Raw genomic sequence first — 19,140 nt, 5'->3', positions numbered from 1 at the left:
ACCATCGTTTCCATCTTTCTCATTTTCAATTCTGAAACTTATTTTATTGTGTTTCCATGGTTACGCTTTTTAAATCCATCTTTCTCATTTTATTTTAATTTCTTAAAAGTATTTTAATATCTGTCGTCATTGTTTGGAGGGGAAATTTTGCATGATGATTTTTTTTTCTTTTATTTATGCCTCATTGTTGAATATACGTCACTTGACACAATTTTTGTTTTCAAAATAGACCGGGCAAAGCCGGGCAACGCAGCTAGTATACATATACATGTAAAAACTCTTCCTTAGAAAGTACATTATGGCTGCGCCATTTTTGTGGTGTGCTCTCTAGTCATTACAGATATGACTTTTTTTTATTCCTGTTTAGTACACGAATGCAAGGTAGTCGAACTTCTTTATCTCGAACCTGCCTATCTTGAAAACCTCTCTATGTCGAAGTTTTTCATTTTCCCTGCACATAAAGTTTTAATTCAATGTTTTCTTCCATGTTTGTCTCGAATGATATTTTCTGAAAACCTGTATATCTCGAATTTCGACTAAAGTGCCTTTTTTGAATTCGATCCCCCAACGATCTTTATTAACTGGAATTTGGAGACAAAAAGCATTTTTCTTAATATTGGCAGTCACATAATCCTCCAGAATTAAAACTTTATGTACAAGAAGCAAGTTTTCCAGCAACTATATCCATTTGGAAACTGAGAGGAAAGGGACATTGTTGATTAGTAAAATTGCTTCCAAAAATTTACTTTCGAGTCATTGCTCCAATAACTTATTTTTAGAACTTTTTTCAAAACCTCTGTTTCTCAAAACCTCCATATCTCGAAATTTTCTTCTCTCCCATAAAATTCGAGATAGACAGGTTTGACTGTAACTTATTCGTAAAGTAAAGGGGATCAACAAGACACTCCTAACAGGTGGGTTGAAGTCCTCTAGGAAAGTTTTTTATCTTTCAAAGTGCTGTGTCACAAGAAAATCCACGAAATATCTACCTGATGGCCATTTAATAAAAGCCATAAAGTCATTTCTTACTGCTTAAATGCATACAGAAAACAAACCATTTATTAAATTTAAAACAAATTAATATAAGTTATTATCAATATTTTTGTAGATTGTAAACCAAATGCTTTACCTGAATGCGTGGAGAGAATCACCAATAGAAGAGTTCCAATAAGTGAGTACTTCAGATGAAGTCTCTTCCGCATTATTCAATCTACCTATCAAAGCTTTAGGAATCTTCGCCAGTCGTCATGGAAGTATAAGCTGAAAGTAAAATGTAAAATACTAAAACAATGTTCAAAAAACGAGAAAAAAATCATAATGATTTTGAACATATTTCTTATTAATGTGCCAAGAGTTTTTTTAATTGATAAAAAATGCTTTACGCATATCATTAAATTCATACGCTCATATTTATTTATACAGTCGAACCACGCTGTAGCGAACCCGGGATGTAACGATCCCTCGGCTGTAAGGAACCTTTAAATGGTCCCAACTGAAGCCACACTTCGTTAATGTCACAAACGCTTGTAACGATCACCAAACGCTAGTGAATCGGCGATAACGATTAAACAGTTTCTAAAATCTCCAGCTTTTCATCTAGCTTAATTAACTTTCAGCACGTCCTCCAACCTACGTTACTTACCAAGTTTTCCATAGGAAACACTATCTTATGCAATAGTTACCACCTTTTGGACAAGAATACTCCGATCTAAATCCCTTTTCTTGCCTATTGTTCCTCTAATGATGTTGTGAACTTTACACTGACCATTACTAAATTAAGCAAACGAAAATATTTTTCTGTAGGGGATTAACTTTATTCCGAAATTGTTAAGCTGCATAATTATCAATTTACATGGATTTTCCACTGTATAAATTTACTGTAGCCACTCTCTGACAGAATTGAAATTGTAAGGCAGCTGTCAGTCTTTTGAGAAATTTTTATACGACATAAACATGATAAACACGTTGCAGATTTGTTAACAATAGTTTACAGACAAATAAATAAAAAGTGCATAAAATTGAAAAGCTTGTAACCAAAAACGACATTTTTCTTCGCATAATGAGGACAAACAATAAAAGATAAACTTTTATGGTTTGCTTATTACTGAGTATAAAAGTTGATACTGGAATTTTACTGTGTCTTAATAATTTTGCGTTATAAAATACATTGATTATTGAAGTATCTGAGCTAGTTTGGCTCTCTTTTTTTTTTTTTTGAAAAATCGGATGCATCGAAGCTTTGACTAATAGAGGTTTGGAATCTACTAAATCAGTCCAGTGAGGGTTCACTATAGCGGGATTCAATTCCATTAAAATACAATTGCTGGCATGGGCAGGTTTGTCTTAAATTTTCAATATCAAGTATGTAACCAATATTCCAGGAACACCAAAAGTGGCTTCTCTAAATAGCTAGGTAGTTAGGGTCCATAGCATTTACAATGCAAGCACGGGCGCTCATATAGGGGGTTAAGTGGGGGCTCAAGCCCCGCCTTAAAATAAGAAAATCCTTGCTTTTAGTGTTTTTTTCTTGTGTGTGTATGTATCTCGCATAACTCAAAAACGGTATGTCCTAGAAAGTTTAGATTTGGTACGTGGACTCCTAGTGAAGTCTAGTTGCGCATTTTCCCTTTTGGTTGCATTCGGATGTTCCTAAGGGGGTCTTTTGCCCCTTTTTGGAGGGAAATCATTGTTAATTTCGATGTAAACTCAAGTGGTGTTATAATTTGGCAGACACTTGGCGATATATCGCCAGTCTTTTGGTCGCCAAGTTTTGTCACCAACTTGGCGATAAGTTTGGCGATTTCTTTTTTCTTTTCTTTTTTTTTTAAATCTGGTTTCGATTTGGCCACTGTTGGTGATAATTAGAGAGTAAACTATTGATTCACATTAAAATTGCCAATAATGGGAAAATGGCGTTAAATTGGAGTAAAAGGAAGTCATGTGATGTACACATCAGCTCGTTTATATTTTAAATTACACTTAAGGTTTGTCTTATATTGTGAAAAAATAACACTAATGGATTACAAAATTTTAGTTGGACGGTACTGAATATTTCATGCAGTTTATTAAAAATCTTAAATTTAAATCTCTCTCTGAAAATATAACAGGTTTATATTAATACTGATGGATTACAAAATTTTTAGTTGTACGTATTGAATATTTCATGCAGCTCATTTAAAATTTTAAATTTAAATCTCTCTCTAAAAATATAACAGGTTCATATTTTTAAATGCTCATACAATAAAAAAAATAGTGGCGTTCTTAACACAAGCGTTACATGAAGTGGTAGTTTGTGTTGTTATTTGCCCCCTATCCACCAAAAAAGAAAAATAATAACTTTTAATGTTTTATGTAAACGCAAAAATTTTTCAGAAACAACTTTTTTGTTTTTGTGGTGTAGCGACAGTTTATTAAAACACACAAATATGTACACTGGCCTCAAAAAGTTAAGGTACAACATGTATTTTCTTTTAAACCCACCATAAAAAATGGCAGTAACAATAAAATGCATAGTTTGCATGAATGATATTAACGAACTTTAAAACCATTTATAAAAAAACGAGAGCTAGCACTTTTATTTTATAGAAAAGAACCTGTTTTTACGAGTAAGAAAAAAACATGCAAATATCAAGCTTTCGTACTTTTCTGTGTAAGTTGTGTTGATTTTCAACTATTGTTGGCAGTTTCGATGACAAAAGTCAAAGAAAATATCTCAGAGAGGTCGTTTACCCCGATTCGTTAAGGTGGAGGGCAGTTAGACCGATGGAAATGCGACCGTCGCAGGCTGATGCTGCTAAACGTCTCAATATTTATATTTAAATAAAGATCCTCAGAGACCCACTTGCTCAGATTTATCTGAGCATTTAAAACCGATAAACCGAGCATTTGGTATGTGCGGGTGGTCTCTGAGGGTGTCAAGTGTCCAGAAGACCTGTTCCAGGCCGGCCACGAGCTACAACACCTGCAGAGGACCATTCCGATTCCGAGTCACAACTGACTACAACTGTATTTATGTCGAGGACTGCATACTAAGTGCCTTGCCTCCATTATTTTTTATGTCGATAGATGGCAGCACCATCACCGGATCGAACAGTTAATGAGAATTTGGAACTAGACCAGCAGCTAATAGCTACCTGGTGCTAGCACCCCCAGAGGTATCGTTTCACTTGGAAGACATTGAGACCACGAGCATATTTAACGTCGCCCAGTCCCCTTTAATGACGACGGTGGGTCTTTGACCATCGAGGTTCGAACTCAGGATCCTCCGGCCCCGAATCCGACACTCTACCGATCGGGCTACCACGGCCCCAGAGAACCGTTTTCTAGTTCTTTCGGCCCGAAGAAGAAGAACCACTACTGTGCCGCAGCTCTGTGCAGACCACATTGTAGCATCAGGAAGAAGAATCACTGCTACTACGGTGCGAAATCGTCTTCACAATGCAGGTTTCTATGCAAAACGACTAGTTGTGTTTGTTCCCCTCAACGGACCACAGCGAAGGATCCGCTTATGCTGGGCAAGAGAAGATGTTTCATGGGCCCAGCAGCAATGGGCTTCTGTGCTGTTCACAAAGGAGTCCAGATTTACACTGGAGAGTGATTCAGGGCTTCTACTGATCTGGAGAGAACAGCGCACTAGATACCATCAATCAAACACTGTTGAAAGACCACAGCTATGGGTCATTCTCCAAAAAGTGTAACTTCTCAGTCACACGCCTTTTACAGTAAAAACTTTGAGGAGCAATTCATTTCACAATGATTTTTAATTTTATCCAAAATATACCTCTTTAAACCTGCCAACAATTTTTTAATAATAATTTTTATTTTAGTATATTTTTGGTTCACAACATGTGAATTCTCACCTCCGTGGCATGTCACACACCTTGTGTGACTGTTTATGTTGCTTAATGACTTGTTTAATTAAAATTATATACTTATTTATTTGTTACTCCTTTCACAAGTATTTCTTTTTTTATTTAGGAATAAAATAATTAGAACTTAGCTGGTCCATATGGTTACTTCTAGTAGGTAACACTTTCATGTAAGAATGAAAAGAAAACAAAAGGCTTTGAAATTGAAAAGTATTTTCGTTAAAAGTTACGTTTTCTGGAGAATGACCCTCATAGAGGTGGTGGAATCACGGTTTGGGCAGGAACCTCGCTCGGTGGTCACACTGGCTTGCATGTGTTCCATGGAGGAACTGTGACTCGTTTGAGATATCGGGATGAGATCATCGATCCATATGTCCGCCCACATGCTGGTGCTATTGGCAGTGACTTCATTTCTGATGGATTATAATGCACGACCTCACTGAGTCCGCATGTTGAGGAGTATCTTGAGGGTCGAGATTTCGAACGGATGGAATGGACAGCTCGATCTCTAGACCTGAATCCGATAGAACTTCTTTGGGACTAACTTGGCAGGTAGCTTGATGCTTTAAATCCTCCTCCAAGGTCGTTACATAAGATGGAACAACGCTTACTCTGTGTCTGGTCTTCGCTTCCTATTCCGATGTCCGACAACTTACAAAACAGCATGGAAAATCGATATGTCGCCAATAAATTCAAGTTAGGGGGGACACATTCCTTATTTGAACTCATTTTTTGTATTGTTTCTATGACATTTTTCTACATAACACTGTGATGTTCTGTTTTCTTCAAAAATGGGATTTTTCGCAAAGATTGCTTTTCTTGTTATAAATCGTTTTTGCTATACACTTATATGACGCATTCAATAAAAAACCATTTAATGCAAATATCCTCCATATTTTTTGTTTCTACATTCATTCATTTGCAAATTAGACGCAAAAAACAGGTTGTACCTTAACTTTTTGAGGCCAGTGTACTACAAATGCATTTTAATAAAATTTGCAAAAGACGCATATGTAACCAACAAATAGTCGCAACATTATGCTCAATTTTCATTGACATTTTATAGATTAAATATAACTGAAGAAATATTGGATGAAATTTTCAGAGTTAAAGCATTTATATTTTTATTAGTTCTAAAGTACACTTTGGGTCCTCCCCCCTCCCTAGATGTGTGTTACCCGGGATGGAGCAGCCCTCCTCCCCCCGCCGCCGCCCCAACCTTCATAGTGACGCTACTGATGACAGAAACTTAATAGTAGTAATTCATTATATACTAATCAGTGTTTCGACAGTCCTTAATCACTTCATGTTAAATTTTGCTGCGAATAAACAATTAAGCAGTACATTACACTGTTTAAAAAAATCCTGAAATTTTACGATAAAAGTTACTGGCATTCATGTCGCCAGTAACTTTCACCCTAAAATCCTATCTTGCTGTAAAATTTTACGGTAGAATAAACGAGAGTTAAAAAACGCAAAATGCGAGTAGCAGGTTTCGATCTCGGGACCTTCGGATTGGCAGGCGACTTTGCTGCCCACCACTAGCGAAGCCAGAAAAACCGTCTGGAGGGGGTTTTTTGATTAAAAAAAACCATCTGGAGGTTTTTTTTATCACAAATACCTTCTGGAGTGTTTTTACTTATTTTTTTAATGAAAAACATCTTCTGGAAAGGGTTTTTTGATGGAAAATACCTTCTGGGAAAGGGTTTTTAATCAAAACAATCCTTTCATAAATTTGAATTACTGTATTAGAATACGTATTTATGCTAAAACCAATGTCTCTGGGGTGTGTTTTAACCCCCTCCCCCCTTCGTTGCGCCACTGCTGCCCACCATACGAATCGGGATGCATTCGAATGAAAAGAAATATGGTTTTATGTGCTTCGCATTGTAAGTCACATGGCACATCAGTGACAGTTGCAATCGTTTATTTTTTACGGTACAGTTTACTGTCATTTTTTCTGTACGGTAAACACTCCATTATACAGTAATATTTACCATAAAAGTTTCTTGAATGTTTAACAAGGTACCGTCCTTATGCAACTATGGTAGAACTAGATGCAGTATACCAACAGCTTGAGTTATAACTTCCAGAGAATGCAGTTTGTTATGGACTCATCAGTCAGGAATAGTCAACAACCGAGCTGGAGGCAGTGTCATATCACTGAAGGTGAGAGCGCTACCATACTGGCAGCTAAAATAAATTTATGCCAGTTTCTGGACCGGGCTGTCTGCATATTGCTTGTAAATAAAAAATTGTTTTGTATTACTAATAACTAAGCATGCAAAATTAACCTACTATCAATCAGTTGAAACAGATGACAATACATTTCTACCATGAAGCACAAAATATTTCCTTTTCGTTTGTTGCAATAAACGACTCTCAAAAATAGTGCCTACTTATCACCGCAATCGTAAATGTTATTCTTTCTTGAAGCATAGAATTAATATTATTCTTAAATAACATGACAAATGACAACGTCTGACAAAAAACATAATGATTACAGTAGAAAAAAATTCTAATCTGCGGACTCTTTAGAAACTAATATTGTCAAATTGGTGTTAAATTAAACATAAGCTTTAGCAAAAATAAAATGATTTTTATTTAGATTTCTCATTAAAACCTATCTCTCCCTTTCGTAAATGATGACCAAATTTATTTTAGATGAGTCTAAAAGAAAAATGACAGAAATTAAATAATTGAAAATTTATGGCACTGATTACAGACTTTAATCGTTTGTTCTAAATTACTTCATGAATTTCATCCAATTAAATTAAATGAAATTAGCCCCGTTTGAAACGAAGTATTAAATTTAGAGAATAAATAAATAAAACTTGTTCATTTTTGGTTGCGGCAAGTTTTTAAGGGAAGCAATTAGCCGAAATAATTAAATAGCATTATTTCATGCTGATTTTTTTTTTTTAATTCAGTCAGAAAAGCAAACAAATTTCTTTAACCTATAAAATGTATACTTTAAAGGTAAAAGAAGGATGAAGGAAAGTATTTCCGGAAAACCACATTACTTGAGAAAATTTAGGAAGATATATTCACAATTTGATGTGATTAGTTTTAAAAGTGGGGTTTTTTTTTTCATACTTCCGTTTGTGACGAAATATTTTTTTTATCCCTCAAATTTAAAGTGTAAATTCTGCTATTTTGGTAGGACATTAAGTTATTTTCAATTGTCATTAAGAAATAATAAATTTAACTTTCATTGAATTTTAAATCAGGTTTTACCAATCATAAGTTATCAGTTTATTACCCGACGAGTCTTTTTCTTTTTTTGATATAGTAACCTCCGAAATCTTAGCACACGATGATTCTGCAGAGTTTAAAAAATTAGACCTCGAGCGCTGACCTCTGTCGATTAACCTATTCCCAAAATCCCAGCGTTTTCACAAATGTAGCCACTTTTCGCACCAATTAAAGCCACGTTTTCGGGACTCTGCTATACCGTAATTCTTCCGGACAAGTAACACATCAAACAAATGGCTATAGCTTGGAAATAAATGTTCGAATGAATATGAAAATTTAATTATAGGGTAGGGCAGTTAAAAACTACATTTTGAAAACAAAATTTTACAACAGGCAACATTTTCTTTTGTAAAAAAAAATATATTTTTGTGTAAATATGAACAATTTTAAAATTTAAACACCACTTTTAATTCCCTTGGGGAATTTTGTTTGTACAAAAAATTAACAGATTGGCTGCGCAGGAAGCTTCCTACATGTGTCAAGAACTCTTACTTATTAGCAGTTTGTTGATTTCTTTCTTAGAACAATTTAAGTAAGATGGAGTAAAGTGGTCAAAATATTAGGCTTAACGAAGATAGTTCTTATAATTTTACTTAATGTATAAAGTAGATATAAATTAAATATTTATTCCAATTAATATGCATTGTTTTTACAGTAAACAGGGTTAAATATACGAGTATATGCGTATGCTTACGCATATACTCGTGTAGGCATGTATATATACGTATTAACATAAATGTACCAATAAACACGTATATAGGTATCTGCAAGTATTTTTTATCTATACAGATATACATTTGACAATACGCATATATAACTGCTTATTCTCGTATATAAACGAACACTTATATGCTCAGGTAGACACGTATATACGCATTCGTATTCTAGTAGACACTTTCATACTAGCATATGATATACATGTACACAGGGTGAGTTTGAACTCCCGAGCAAATTATTAAAAGGTGTTGGAGGGGAAGATCAGAGGCAAGAATCATAAGAAACATATAGTCACAAACACAACGCTGACATGCTACATGCACGCAAAGACAGAAACTAATGGATGCAAAACAGGTCACAAATTTATTTATATAATTTACAAAGACAATTTTACACAACATTTTAGATCTTAAGAAAGTTTTAAAGCGATTAATGAAATTTGCGGCCAGTATCTGTAATACATGCGTCGCAATCACTAAGTACTGTTGCAATAACGAGACTTTTCAAAAACTTTCATCAGTCGCTGCGCCTTTGTTGCGATGCGTGTATTAGAGTTACTACAGGCGGTAACTTTTAACAACTGCTCTAAATATTTCTTAAAAACTAAAATGTTGGGTAAAATCATCTTCGTGTAACAAATTTGTGACCTGTTTTGCATCCATAAGTTTCTGGCTTTGTGTGCATATAATAGGATAGCGACCATAAGTTCCTTATGATTCTTTGCTTCTTATCCTCCTCTCTCTCACCCCTTAGATTTTCCAACCATGGATTCTTGTCGTAAAGACGAGGGTTTTTTTTCTGATTTTTTAAAACAATATACAGTGTATTATTGATCATTTCAAATGCTTATATTTTGTTTAATGATTCTTTGGAGAACATTTTACAATGAAGTTTGCTTAATGTTCTTCGCGTGTTTTTTTTTTTTTTTTTTTTAATTTTTTTTTTCCAAAATATAGGTCCAGAACACTGGACACATTATATTACTCTTTTATTTTTTTTTCCTAAAAACTTGAAATTTTTTTCTATGAGTTACTCTTTACCACATAAAAATATTTTTGGTCTATATACCAAAGTGTAGACAAAATGAAAACATTTTTGGTCTACCTACCAAACTGAGTACTAAATAAATACATTTTTTATCTATCAACCTGTCTACCAAATAAAAACATTTTTGGTTTATCTACCAAATTGTCTACCAAATAAAAACATTTTTGGTCTATCTACCAAACTGTCTACCAAATAAAAATGTTTGGTTAAGTATTTCGCAATTCCGATTGAATGAGTTAAAACGTGACTATAGGTTAAAAATAAATAAATTACGAAACATAAAGAATTGCCGTAAAATTTCACTTCAGTAGACTCTTAGATATCCCTTGAAAACATTGAAATTTTTAAATTTCATTCATTAAAACTTTTTGAGGAAACGGTACAGAAAGTTGAGCAATTTAACGTTACTCATATTCAGGGTACCGACTCCCCTTAAGAAAAAAAAACACAAGATTCACTAGTGTTTACAAAAAAAAAAAGACATTGCTATAGGAGATGTGACAGCAACTAATTAAATAATCGAAAAAAATATGTGTTATCCAAATTTAGTCCCGTAACATCGGGCATATCATAACTCTTTTAATTTTTCGCCTACAAACTTATTTTTTTTCCCTATGAGATAGTCTTTACCATATAAAATCTTTTTTGGTCTTTCTACACAAACTGTCTACCAAATAAAAACATTTTTAATTAAATATTTCATAATTCTGTATAAAGGATTAAAAAGTGACCCTAGGTTAAAAGTAAATAAATTATGAAATCAAAAGAATTGCCTAAAAATTTCACATCAGTAGACTCCTAGATATCTCTTACAAACACTGAAAATTTTTTATTAAACTTTTTGAGAGAAAGGTTCATAAAGCTTAGCAATTTAACGTTACGCGTATTCAGGGTACACGCTCCCTTTAAAAAAGCAAACCAGATCCACTATTGTTTACAAAGAAAAACATTACGTTGCGAGATGTCACAGCAAATAATTAAATAGCCAAAAAAAAAAAAAAATGTTTCAAAACACATGAAAAAAAAGATGAAACGTACTAGATCTGAACTTTTTTTCTATTTTTCGTGGAAATTTGAGACGTGTAATGAGTGTTCCAGAAATATTAGTGAAATAAATCAACAAAAAGAAACGTAGGTTATCTGGAACCAGTAAAGTACTTTGCGATATCATGCGACAAATTGAAGCCCACTTTAAAGAATGAGTCAGTAAATCAAAGTAGGAATAGTGAAACAAATCCAATTTTTCTTTTCCCGTAAATAAATGGTTATAGATATTTTCAGCTTTCTAAAAGTAAAAAGATATTTTTGGAAATACAGAAAGTAACAAGTGCAAAAGAGAGTTCTGATGTCAAAAAGTTTTTGACGAAAAGCATTTGAGGTCAAACAATTTATCGAATTTCTGGAAAATGTATGTAGTATTTTTTTTTAATGAAAATAAGAACTATAACGCAGATTTCGCAATGTCTTCAAACAGTTTTATCTGCTTTTTTACTTTTTCGAAATTTATTTAGTTCTGCTCTTGCTTAAATCTTTCCGTTGGAAAGTGATGCCTTTAAAATGATTTTTTTTTTCGGATGGCCTAGATCCTTGTGCTCTAAATTTTTAAACACATTGTGACTCACGTTTTATAAATCCAATTTCTTGTGATGCACTTCCTGATTGGCGAAGTGATTTTTTCTTAATATTTCGCTCCATTTTATTTTATTAGGGAGCAGGAGCCTAGCTGAAAAAATGCTTCTATTAAAAATTATGATTATCTATTCATTCAATTTGTTTCTCATTTTTTATGAACCTGAAAGCTATTTTAATAAACCGTCTAAGTTTTTGACAAAGTAAGTTTTACTTGTTAGAATAACCTAACTTGACAGAAATTTGAAGTACAGAAACACTGAATTAGATCATTAAAATTTGCAATATTTTAAAAATAAATCAGTGTAAGTTTCTAACAATGTTTTCTTTACTAATATTAAGACTATGAAGTCTAAATATCATGAAAAATATAGATAATTTTTACATTATTTTTGTTCAAAAATTTATAAAATAGAATTATACTTCGGGAACATTATGTCCTACCATGGTCGTTAAAGCAGTTTAGTTTCAAGTTTAACACTTTCTTGTTTTTTCTCTAGTTTTTCTTGTATTCCATTCGTAGACTGAAACTTTGTAAATTTGTAAACAAAATAAAGAGAATTCATATGATATTTTTTTACTTTACAGTAAATTTGAAAGAAAGTATAGGAGTGCCACTAACCGCCACCACCAGAACTCGGCACATAACCCGGCATTGGGTCTGAACCCACAGATCGGGAAATTCTGGTGTAGATTTATGTTTTGACGTTTTTAAAGTTCTTAAGAAGAAAATATATAATTTCTCATTCCTTAACTTTTTGCTGTTACCAGTTAAAACAGCGTCCTTCTTCTTTAACCTAAAAAAAGTCTCATATTTCGAAATCATTATCAGTCAAAATTTTCTCGTCAGATTTTACTGACGAACTAACTAACTTCAGACTGAAACAAATGTTTACCGCTTTTTTGACTAATGCTTCCACAAAACAATAACCTCTGATGAAAGCTCTTATGAGAAAATTTAAATTTCCCATTTTCAAATCCTTTGCATTTGTGAATTTTTGTTTAATAACGCTAAATTGAAACATCTAAGGATTAAACAACAAAGTTTTACCACAGCCACTTTATATTCTAACCTATTTTTAAAAATACCTTCAATCACATGTGAAAGTGTACAAAGTTACTCATCAATACGTTTTTATCAAGCCTTTTCAACACTGAATAACAGGATTAGTGCGCATGAGTTAGGGTAACGGTACTAGTAACGGACATACTTAAGACTTCGCTCTTAGGTTAACTCAGTTTTCTGCGCCTTTTGATGTATGTGTGTACTCAAACTTTGATGTGTACTCAAAACTATTCATCTCACATTTGGTCGCTTCTGGGTCCTCTGAATAAGTTAATTCTACTTTTATTTGCTCAATTTTGAAAAAAAGGTCCCACCCCCCAGTAACAGACACTGAAAATTCTGTTGATACCCAGTAACAGATAGCATGCGGAAAGGATAAATAATGGACAGAATTCCCCTTTTCTCTTCAAAATGTGAAAAATGTACTTTATTTTTAGACATAAAACATTATTAAATTCAAATGAACATGAAACACCGGCAGACCTCGTGGTGGCTGTTCATACCTTTCCACCACTGCCTTGTAAATATCAACCGTCTCATAAAATTCCCTCTAGTAACACTAGATAGGTGCATCATATTCATTAGCCACAGCAACATCAATTTAACTCACCTAAAATGCTTATTGTTTAAATCCAAACTTAGAACTATCTGTTACAGATCAGTCATACAATAAGGATTTTAAAAATCGCATAGGAACTGAAAGTCACAAATACACTTCTGGCGAGACATACACACAAAAGCAGACACTGTTGGATGCACGAATATCGCATAGGGGAAAGTGGGGTAAAACCGGGACTCTAGGGTTTGCAGGCTTCCAGAAATCAGTTTTTAGCATAATGGAACAAAATTTTGCAAAGTATGTACTACTTATCTATTAATGCAATCACTGTTTCAAAAACATAAGTGCTTGTTTTTTTTTTAATATTTATTTTTTTTAAAGTCAATTTACCCGGTTTTGCCTCACTAGAGGGGTAAAACCGGGTAGACATGTTATTGCTAGGGGGAAAATAAAATTTTTTAAAAGTTTCCACAAAATTCTAGTTTTATTTAGTGACATATGTTAAATATTGTCATAACATATTAGAAGAAGCATAAAAGGACACATATTAAAGCGCTGACAGTAAATTTACTTGTCTTTACCTTTAATTTTTTGCTGTAATACAAGGCCTATTGGCACCAGTCTCAAGTAAAATTGTTATTTTCAGGTATGAGCAGCTTTCATGGACCCAACGACGACATTGGAAACATTGGATCCCATCCCTCACCACCCTTGGATTCCGAATAAAGCTCTTTGCAGTAAATGCAGGCAGCATTGTCATCCTCTTCATTGGACTCATCCCTCATTTGCTCCTTCGGCTTTTCTTTCTTTCTTTCTTTTTTTTTTTTTTTTGGACGCTTTTTTTATTTTCAATCTGTTCCTTTTTAGCATCTTTATAATGTTGCTTTTTCTTTGATTCTCTCTCTCTCTCGTTTATATTGCTTTCAGGTTTTTTTTCTTCCGTCCATCTTTGGTTTTCTTTAAATCATTTTCCTTTTTCTTTTCTTCTAATGCTGCCTGAAAATAAGCTTGTATGGGGAGCCCGTCAAAATGACAGTTCTTCCATTTCTCTTGTCCTTATTCGGCTGCGTATTTCTCTCAGTGTATGGAGGTAGTACCCGGTTTTGCCTCGCACGTACAGCTTTCATAAAAAATGCCGTTATATGACTAGTACTACAGACAATTACTTAGAATGATAATGAAAGTAATTAAATGTTTTACAAAGAGAGCTACATACCTTTACTGTTTCAGAAACAGGAACGTAGTATAATCGGTCTAGTTTTGTTTAAAAAAAATTAAGCAAAAACCACTCAAACAGAATTTTCTTCACAGGAACGAAAGATGCGAATCTATTTGTGGCCGTCGCTAGCCGCTGCTTTTTCATCCAAGTGGAAGGTAGTTCCTCTTTTGTCCACGCGATTTCAGCGCTTACAGGGGTTGGAACGGGGTATTCGGTTTGCTCCCGACTTCTGTTTTACCCCACTTTCCCCTACATATCACCAAAGAAGATATTACACAACATTTTTGTTTAGAAGAAAGGCGTAAAGCGGTTGTTGAAATTTGTGCCCCTCAGCTGTCATACATGCGTCGCATCGGCAGCGCACCAAACGTCGTAATAACGATCCGTTTTGACAAGATTTCACAGATCGCTGCGTTTTCGTTGTGACGCGTGTATGAAAATTGGAAGCCGCAAATTTCACTAACCGCTTCCGCTATCTTCCTTAAAAACTGAAATGTTATATAAAATCGTCTTTGTGTAATATATATAAGGATGTGATACGTCGTACATCCGTCAGTGTCTGGATTTGTGTGCATTAAGCGCGTGAGTATTGCGATTGAGATAGACTGTTCCGATGCGATTTTTGACCCTTGTTGTATGACAGATTTGCCATGTCATTTTGTCCACTTTTTTTTTTTTTTTTTCATGAATCATCTTGTACACCGTTTTGAAAACAAATGAATCATTTGTAGTAACCCTGTATTTGAGGAAAGTTTTCTTTTTATAATGTAGCTTATTGCATTTTAACTAACAAGCATGTGCAGAAAGTAACATCCTCATATATATAACAGCCAATGATCAAGTAACGCTCCTGACTTCATTAACAATGAAACTCACGCCACGGCATGATAATTTGATAATGAGTTTTGGTAATGTTTAACGTGCAGGAAAAGGCTTTATTGTGACAAGGCTGAACTGGATCCGGTCGCTTAACTGTTTTACCGGTAAGACTGTGTCATTTCAGTGGAATGAAGAAACGAAAAAATGGTTAACAACGAACGCTATCTACTGGAGTTTAAGTTCAATCAGCTGGAGTTAAAATTTCAACTATCAAAATATCACCAAATAGGCAATTGCTTCGTTCAAATGTAGAAGCAATTTTCACCCGTCTTACCTTGGTGAGGGATTTTCTAGTGTTGCTAGAATGGTTAGTACCATGAAACTTTATTCTATTAGTTGGCAGTTAAATGTATAGGATTTTAATCTTCTGCGTGCAAAAATTTCCCCGGTTACATTTTTTTCTTTACGCCTTGTATTACGTATTTATTTATTTTTTGCGCCTTGTTCATTTTAGAGATTTTTTTCTGAACATTATGTTAATCATCATGCAAAAATATTCTCATATTTATTATTAAATTTCAGCATTAGGCAAACATTTTCGTAATTTTTTCACTTAGTTTTTTCAAAGCTTTTCTTTTGTTACAAAACTTTCGGTACATTATGAAAATTGCTTCGGTTCCTAATCGTAACAGAAATTTCGCTTTTCGTTACAAAACACTCTTTTTATTCTAATGTACTCCAGAGAATTCCGCAAAATTGCAACAACAGAAAATAGTTCCTTTTCCATGTATTTATTTTCCGCAGCCTCCGAGGAGAAGTTAAATAGGATGCGTATTTTCTTTTGCTTTCTAAACTGGAGGCTGAAAAAAAGACATTTTTCCCCCCAAAATGAAAAATACCAGTATTGATGTTACTTTGCGGTTGTTTTTCCTCCAGGAAAGAGTTTGTGACTTTTTAATTCTCTCTGGGTATTTTCCGAATATAGAGCATCAACTTGAACTCATTTGAATACACTTGAAGTGTAAGCGCATTCCAGTCCATTACGTTTAAGGAGCCCAAGCGAGTTTGTCTGAAGAGTTTTCTTAACATTGAAATAATTTGATTTTAGTTCATAAAAATTGTAACAAATGGAAAATATCAATCGCTTATGAAAGGAAATTTAGTTTTCTGGTATTTTAGAACTTTTACAAAATTCTGTAACCAAATTTAACACGCAATGAATTAAAAGGCAAACGTCTTTGTAAAAAAAAGTACGAGAAGAACCAAAGGAAAAACTTAATAAATTTAACTTAAAGTTCCATAACGTTAAACCTTGCATTATACGCTATACTGCCGTGGGCAAGTAAACAGCAGTTTCTGCAGAAATAAGTTTTCAAGACATTTAAAGAAACGCGTTTTGGATTTAATACTAAGAAAAGGGAAATGTTGGAAAATGACTTTTTTTTCGTGTTTTGTTTATCAGCGAAAACTAATCAAGCAAACTTATACACAATAAAGTTAATGCACAATAGATGACAAAAATTCAAAGAAGGAAAAAAATTGCAGTTACTGCCCTTTACTTGCTCACAGCAGTATATTTTGACTGTCGTCTTCTCTAGTATTGGAACAGTAATTCGCTCAAAGCTGAGTGTTACAATTTGTGAAAAATAGCGGGGGAAAATATGGTTTTTAGAACTTGAAAACTATACGTTTAAAATCAACATCAAACATTTTTCTTTCTTTTCAATGGGCCTGTATAAGAGACCCACCTCAAGAGGCGTTTGGGCCATGACCAGACCTAGTGCGCTCCCCAACAATGCATCAGCCTTTCGTTTGTCACCATTAAGGCGCCGATGCATGACACAGTAGTGTTTTTGACGCCCAGTTTCCACCAGGTGGAGGTACCTGAACTCTCATTTGATGCAAAATTGCACTAGGAATTTAATTTAGCCGAGGGATATACTAAGCCAAACGAATACCAAAGGGATCTTTTACATGCCGCATAATCATACGTAATGGGCTCTGAGGATTTTCTGCATCTCGAAAATCCTCCGACTATCCACCCAGGTCAGAACCTGGATCCCCAGGGTTAGAAGGCCAGCGCCTAACCATCACGCCACCAGACGGTCCCCACATCAAACATATGTAATGCACAAAAGAATTTGATTGATGCAAAAGTGCTAAGTTAATTACTTTTGGTTGCTATAAGGAGATGATCCGTGTAATATTGAAAATGAATATTCTAATGAACGTTTAAAAGTAAAAATATAGTTCTTTCATTAAAATATTATAAGTTTAATAACACATAAAATAAATATCAATTATTTCAATGCTCGTTAGTTGGTGTTTTAATGTTAATTTGTAGTTTGTCTTACAATTATGTAAGCCAAAAATTGCGGGCACCAAACACAAAGCTCTTCTATGCTTTTACGATTAAAATACTTGTTAAAGAAAACAAAATTATTAGTTTCTTAGTAGTAAATGCAATTTATCAAAAATAGATAATATTTTTATTGTTTTCTATATTTTTTTGTTTCATTCAACATTTAAACTAAAGTTTGTGTCAAAATTACGAATAAAAATCAAAAGTAATGATTGTATTTTAAGAATTATCTTAATTTCTTTTTACATTTTTAAGCATTCTCTAAACTATTTTTCCTCAAATTTACGTTCAAATATTATCCGCTTTTTCCGTGAAAACAACACATCCGATAAACAGATGAAGAGACAGACTCTTTTTTACTTCGTTGTCAAGACTTATTTGAGCATTACTTATAATTGAGGCACATTTTAATAAAATAAATGAAACTGTGTTTGTCAGTTAAAAATTCAATTGGTGCTTTTGAACGAATGTCTGGGAAACCTCCTTGATGAAGAAAATAAAGCGATTTCAACTCAAATGCCCCTTGTTAATTGAGATATTGGTCTACCCACAATCGTCCCTCAATCAAGATATCAATTTGAATCGATTTTTTTTACTTACAAATGCTAAAAACCTTTAACTTAGAATCATTAATATTTGACTAAAGACTAAGGAGCTCATTCAACTCAACTGTGTTTGATTTGAATGAATTGTGTCTACCAGTAGCGTTAGAAGAAATTTCTTTCTGGGTGGGGAAAGCAAATTTTTGACTCCGCTATTAATAGATACAATTGATGGTTACTATTTGATCTAATTTTGCTAGAGTTGAATTTGTCCCTAATTGTATAGCAGTCCCTTCCCTCCAAAAAAAGAAAGCATTTTATTCATAAATAGAAAAACAGAGTACTGCGGAAACGGACAGATGCAGTTTCAACCAAATTTATGAAAATGGCTATTCTAAAGTCCTTTTCGGTACCGCACGTAACACGAAAATTGCAAATCAAAAAATTAATCATAGAAAAAAAAACGACATTTCTTTTCTTTAAATGCAGATTAAGGGAATTCAAAAAATATAAGGAGTTGTGTTTGAAACTCTTATCATTTTCGCATTTTGAAATAATGTATTAAATTTATTTTTGCTGGGAGAGAGGCATTTTTTCGCATGTCTTTTAGTCCTCGAACATTTTTAAACCTTAAGAGCAGTAAACGAGTGGCGTAGGTACATGGTAGGCAAGAGGGACAATCGCTCCTTACCCGGAAAGCTAACTATCAAATTATATACATGTCTTTGAATAACGAAATAAAATGTTTCAAATTTTCCTCTTTTGAACAACTTTTCCGGGAGGAAGCAAAATCAGAGGCGAAAATTTCCCCTCGTGCAGTAAAATTCTGCATCTGCTCCTGGTTGACGAATTTGTTTCATTTTTTACGTATCCTCATTTTGTGATTCATTGTTTTGATAGATACTAATAACGTTAATTTTTCAAAAGGAAAAAAAAAGATATTTTAACCCTGTAACCCTAGCGTCAGTGACCAAACGTTTCTCTTCCTCTCAAAAACCGGGTATCCGAGTACCCATTTTGAACTTTGAAGGGGTAGTGCAGGAAAATATTTTTTTTC

The 19,140-nt window shown here is 33.7% G+C and overlaps 1 protein-coding gene across 1 annotated transcript in view; it reads right to left on the bottom strand.

Annotated features, from left to right (window-relative positions):
- The window catches only part of LOC129223923 (hemicentin-2-like), a 94,362-nt gene that overhangs the window by 40,878 nt on the left and 34,344 nt on the right, over positions 1-19,140 (bottom strand). The window contains exon 2 of the mRNA XM_054858303.1: positions 1,130-1,260. Coding sequence (XP_054714278.1) covers positions 1,130-1,202 — 73 coding nt within the window. The 5' untranslated portion in view covers positions 1,203-1,260. The remainder of the gene's footprint in view (positions 1-1,129; positions 1,261-19,140) is intronic.

This window comes from Uloborus diversus, chromosome 6 (assembly GCF_026930045.1).
Source record: "Uloborus diversus isolate 005 chromosome 6, Udiv.v.3.1, whole genome shotgun sequence".
Classification (NCBI taxonomy): Eukaryota; Metazoa; Arthropoda; class Arachnida; order Araneae; family Uloboridae; genus Uloborus; species Uloborus diversus.
The sequence above is the reverse complement of the archived record's forward strand: the minus strand, read 5'-3'. Positions and strand labels throughout refer to the sequence as shown.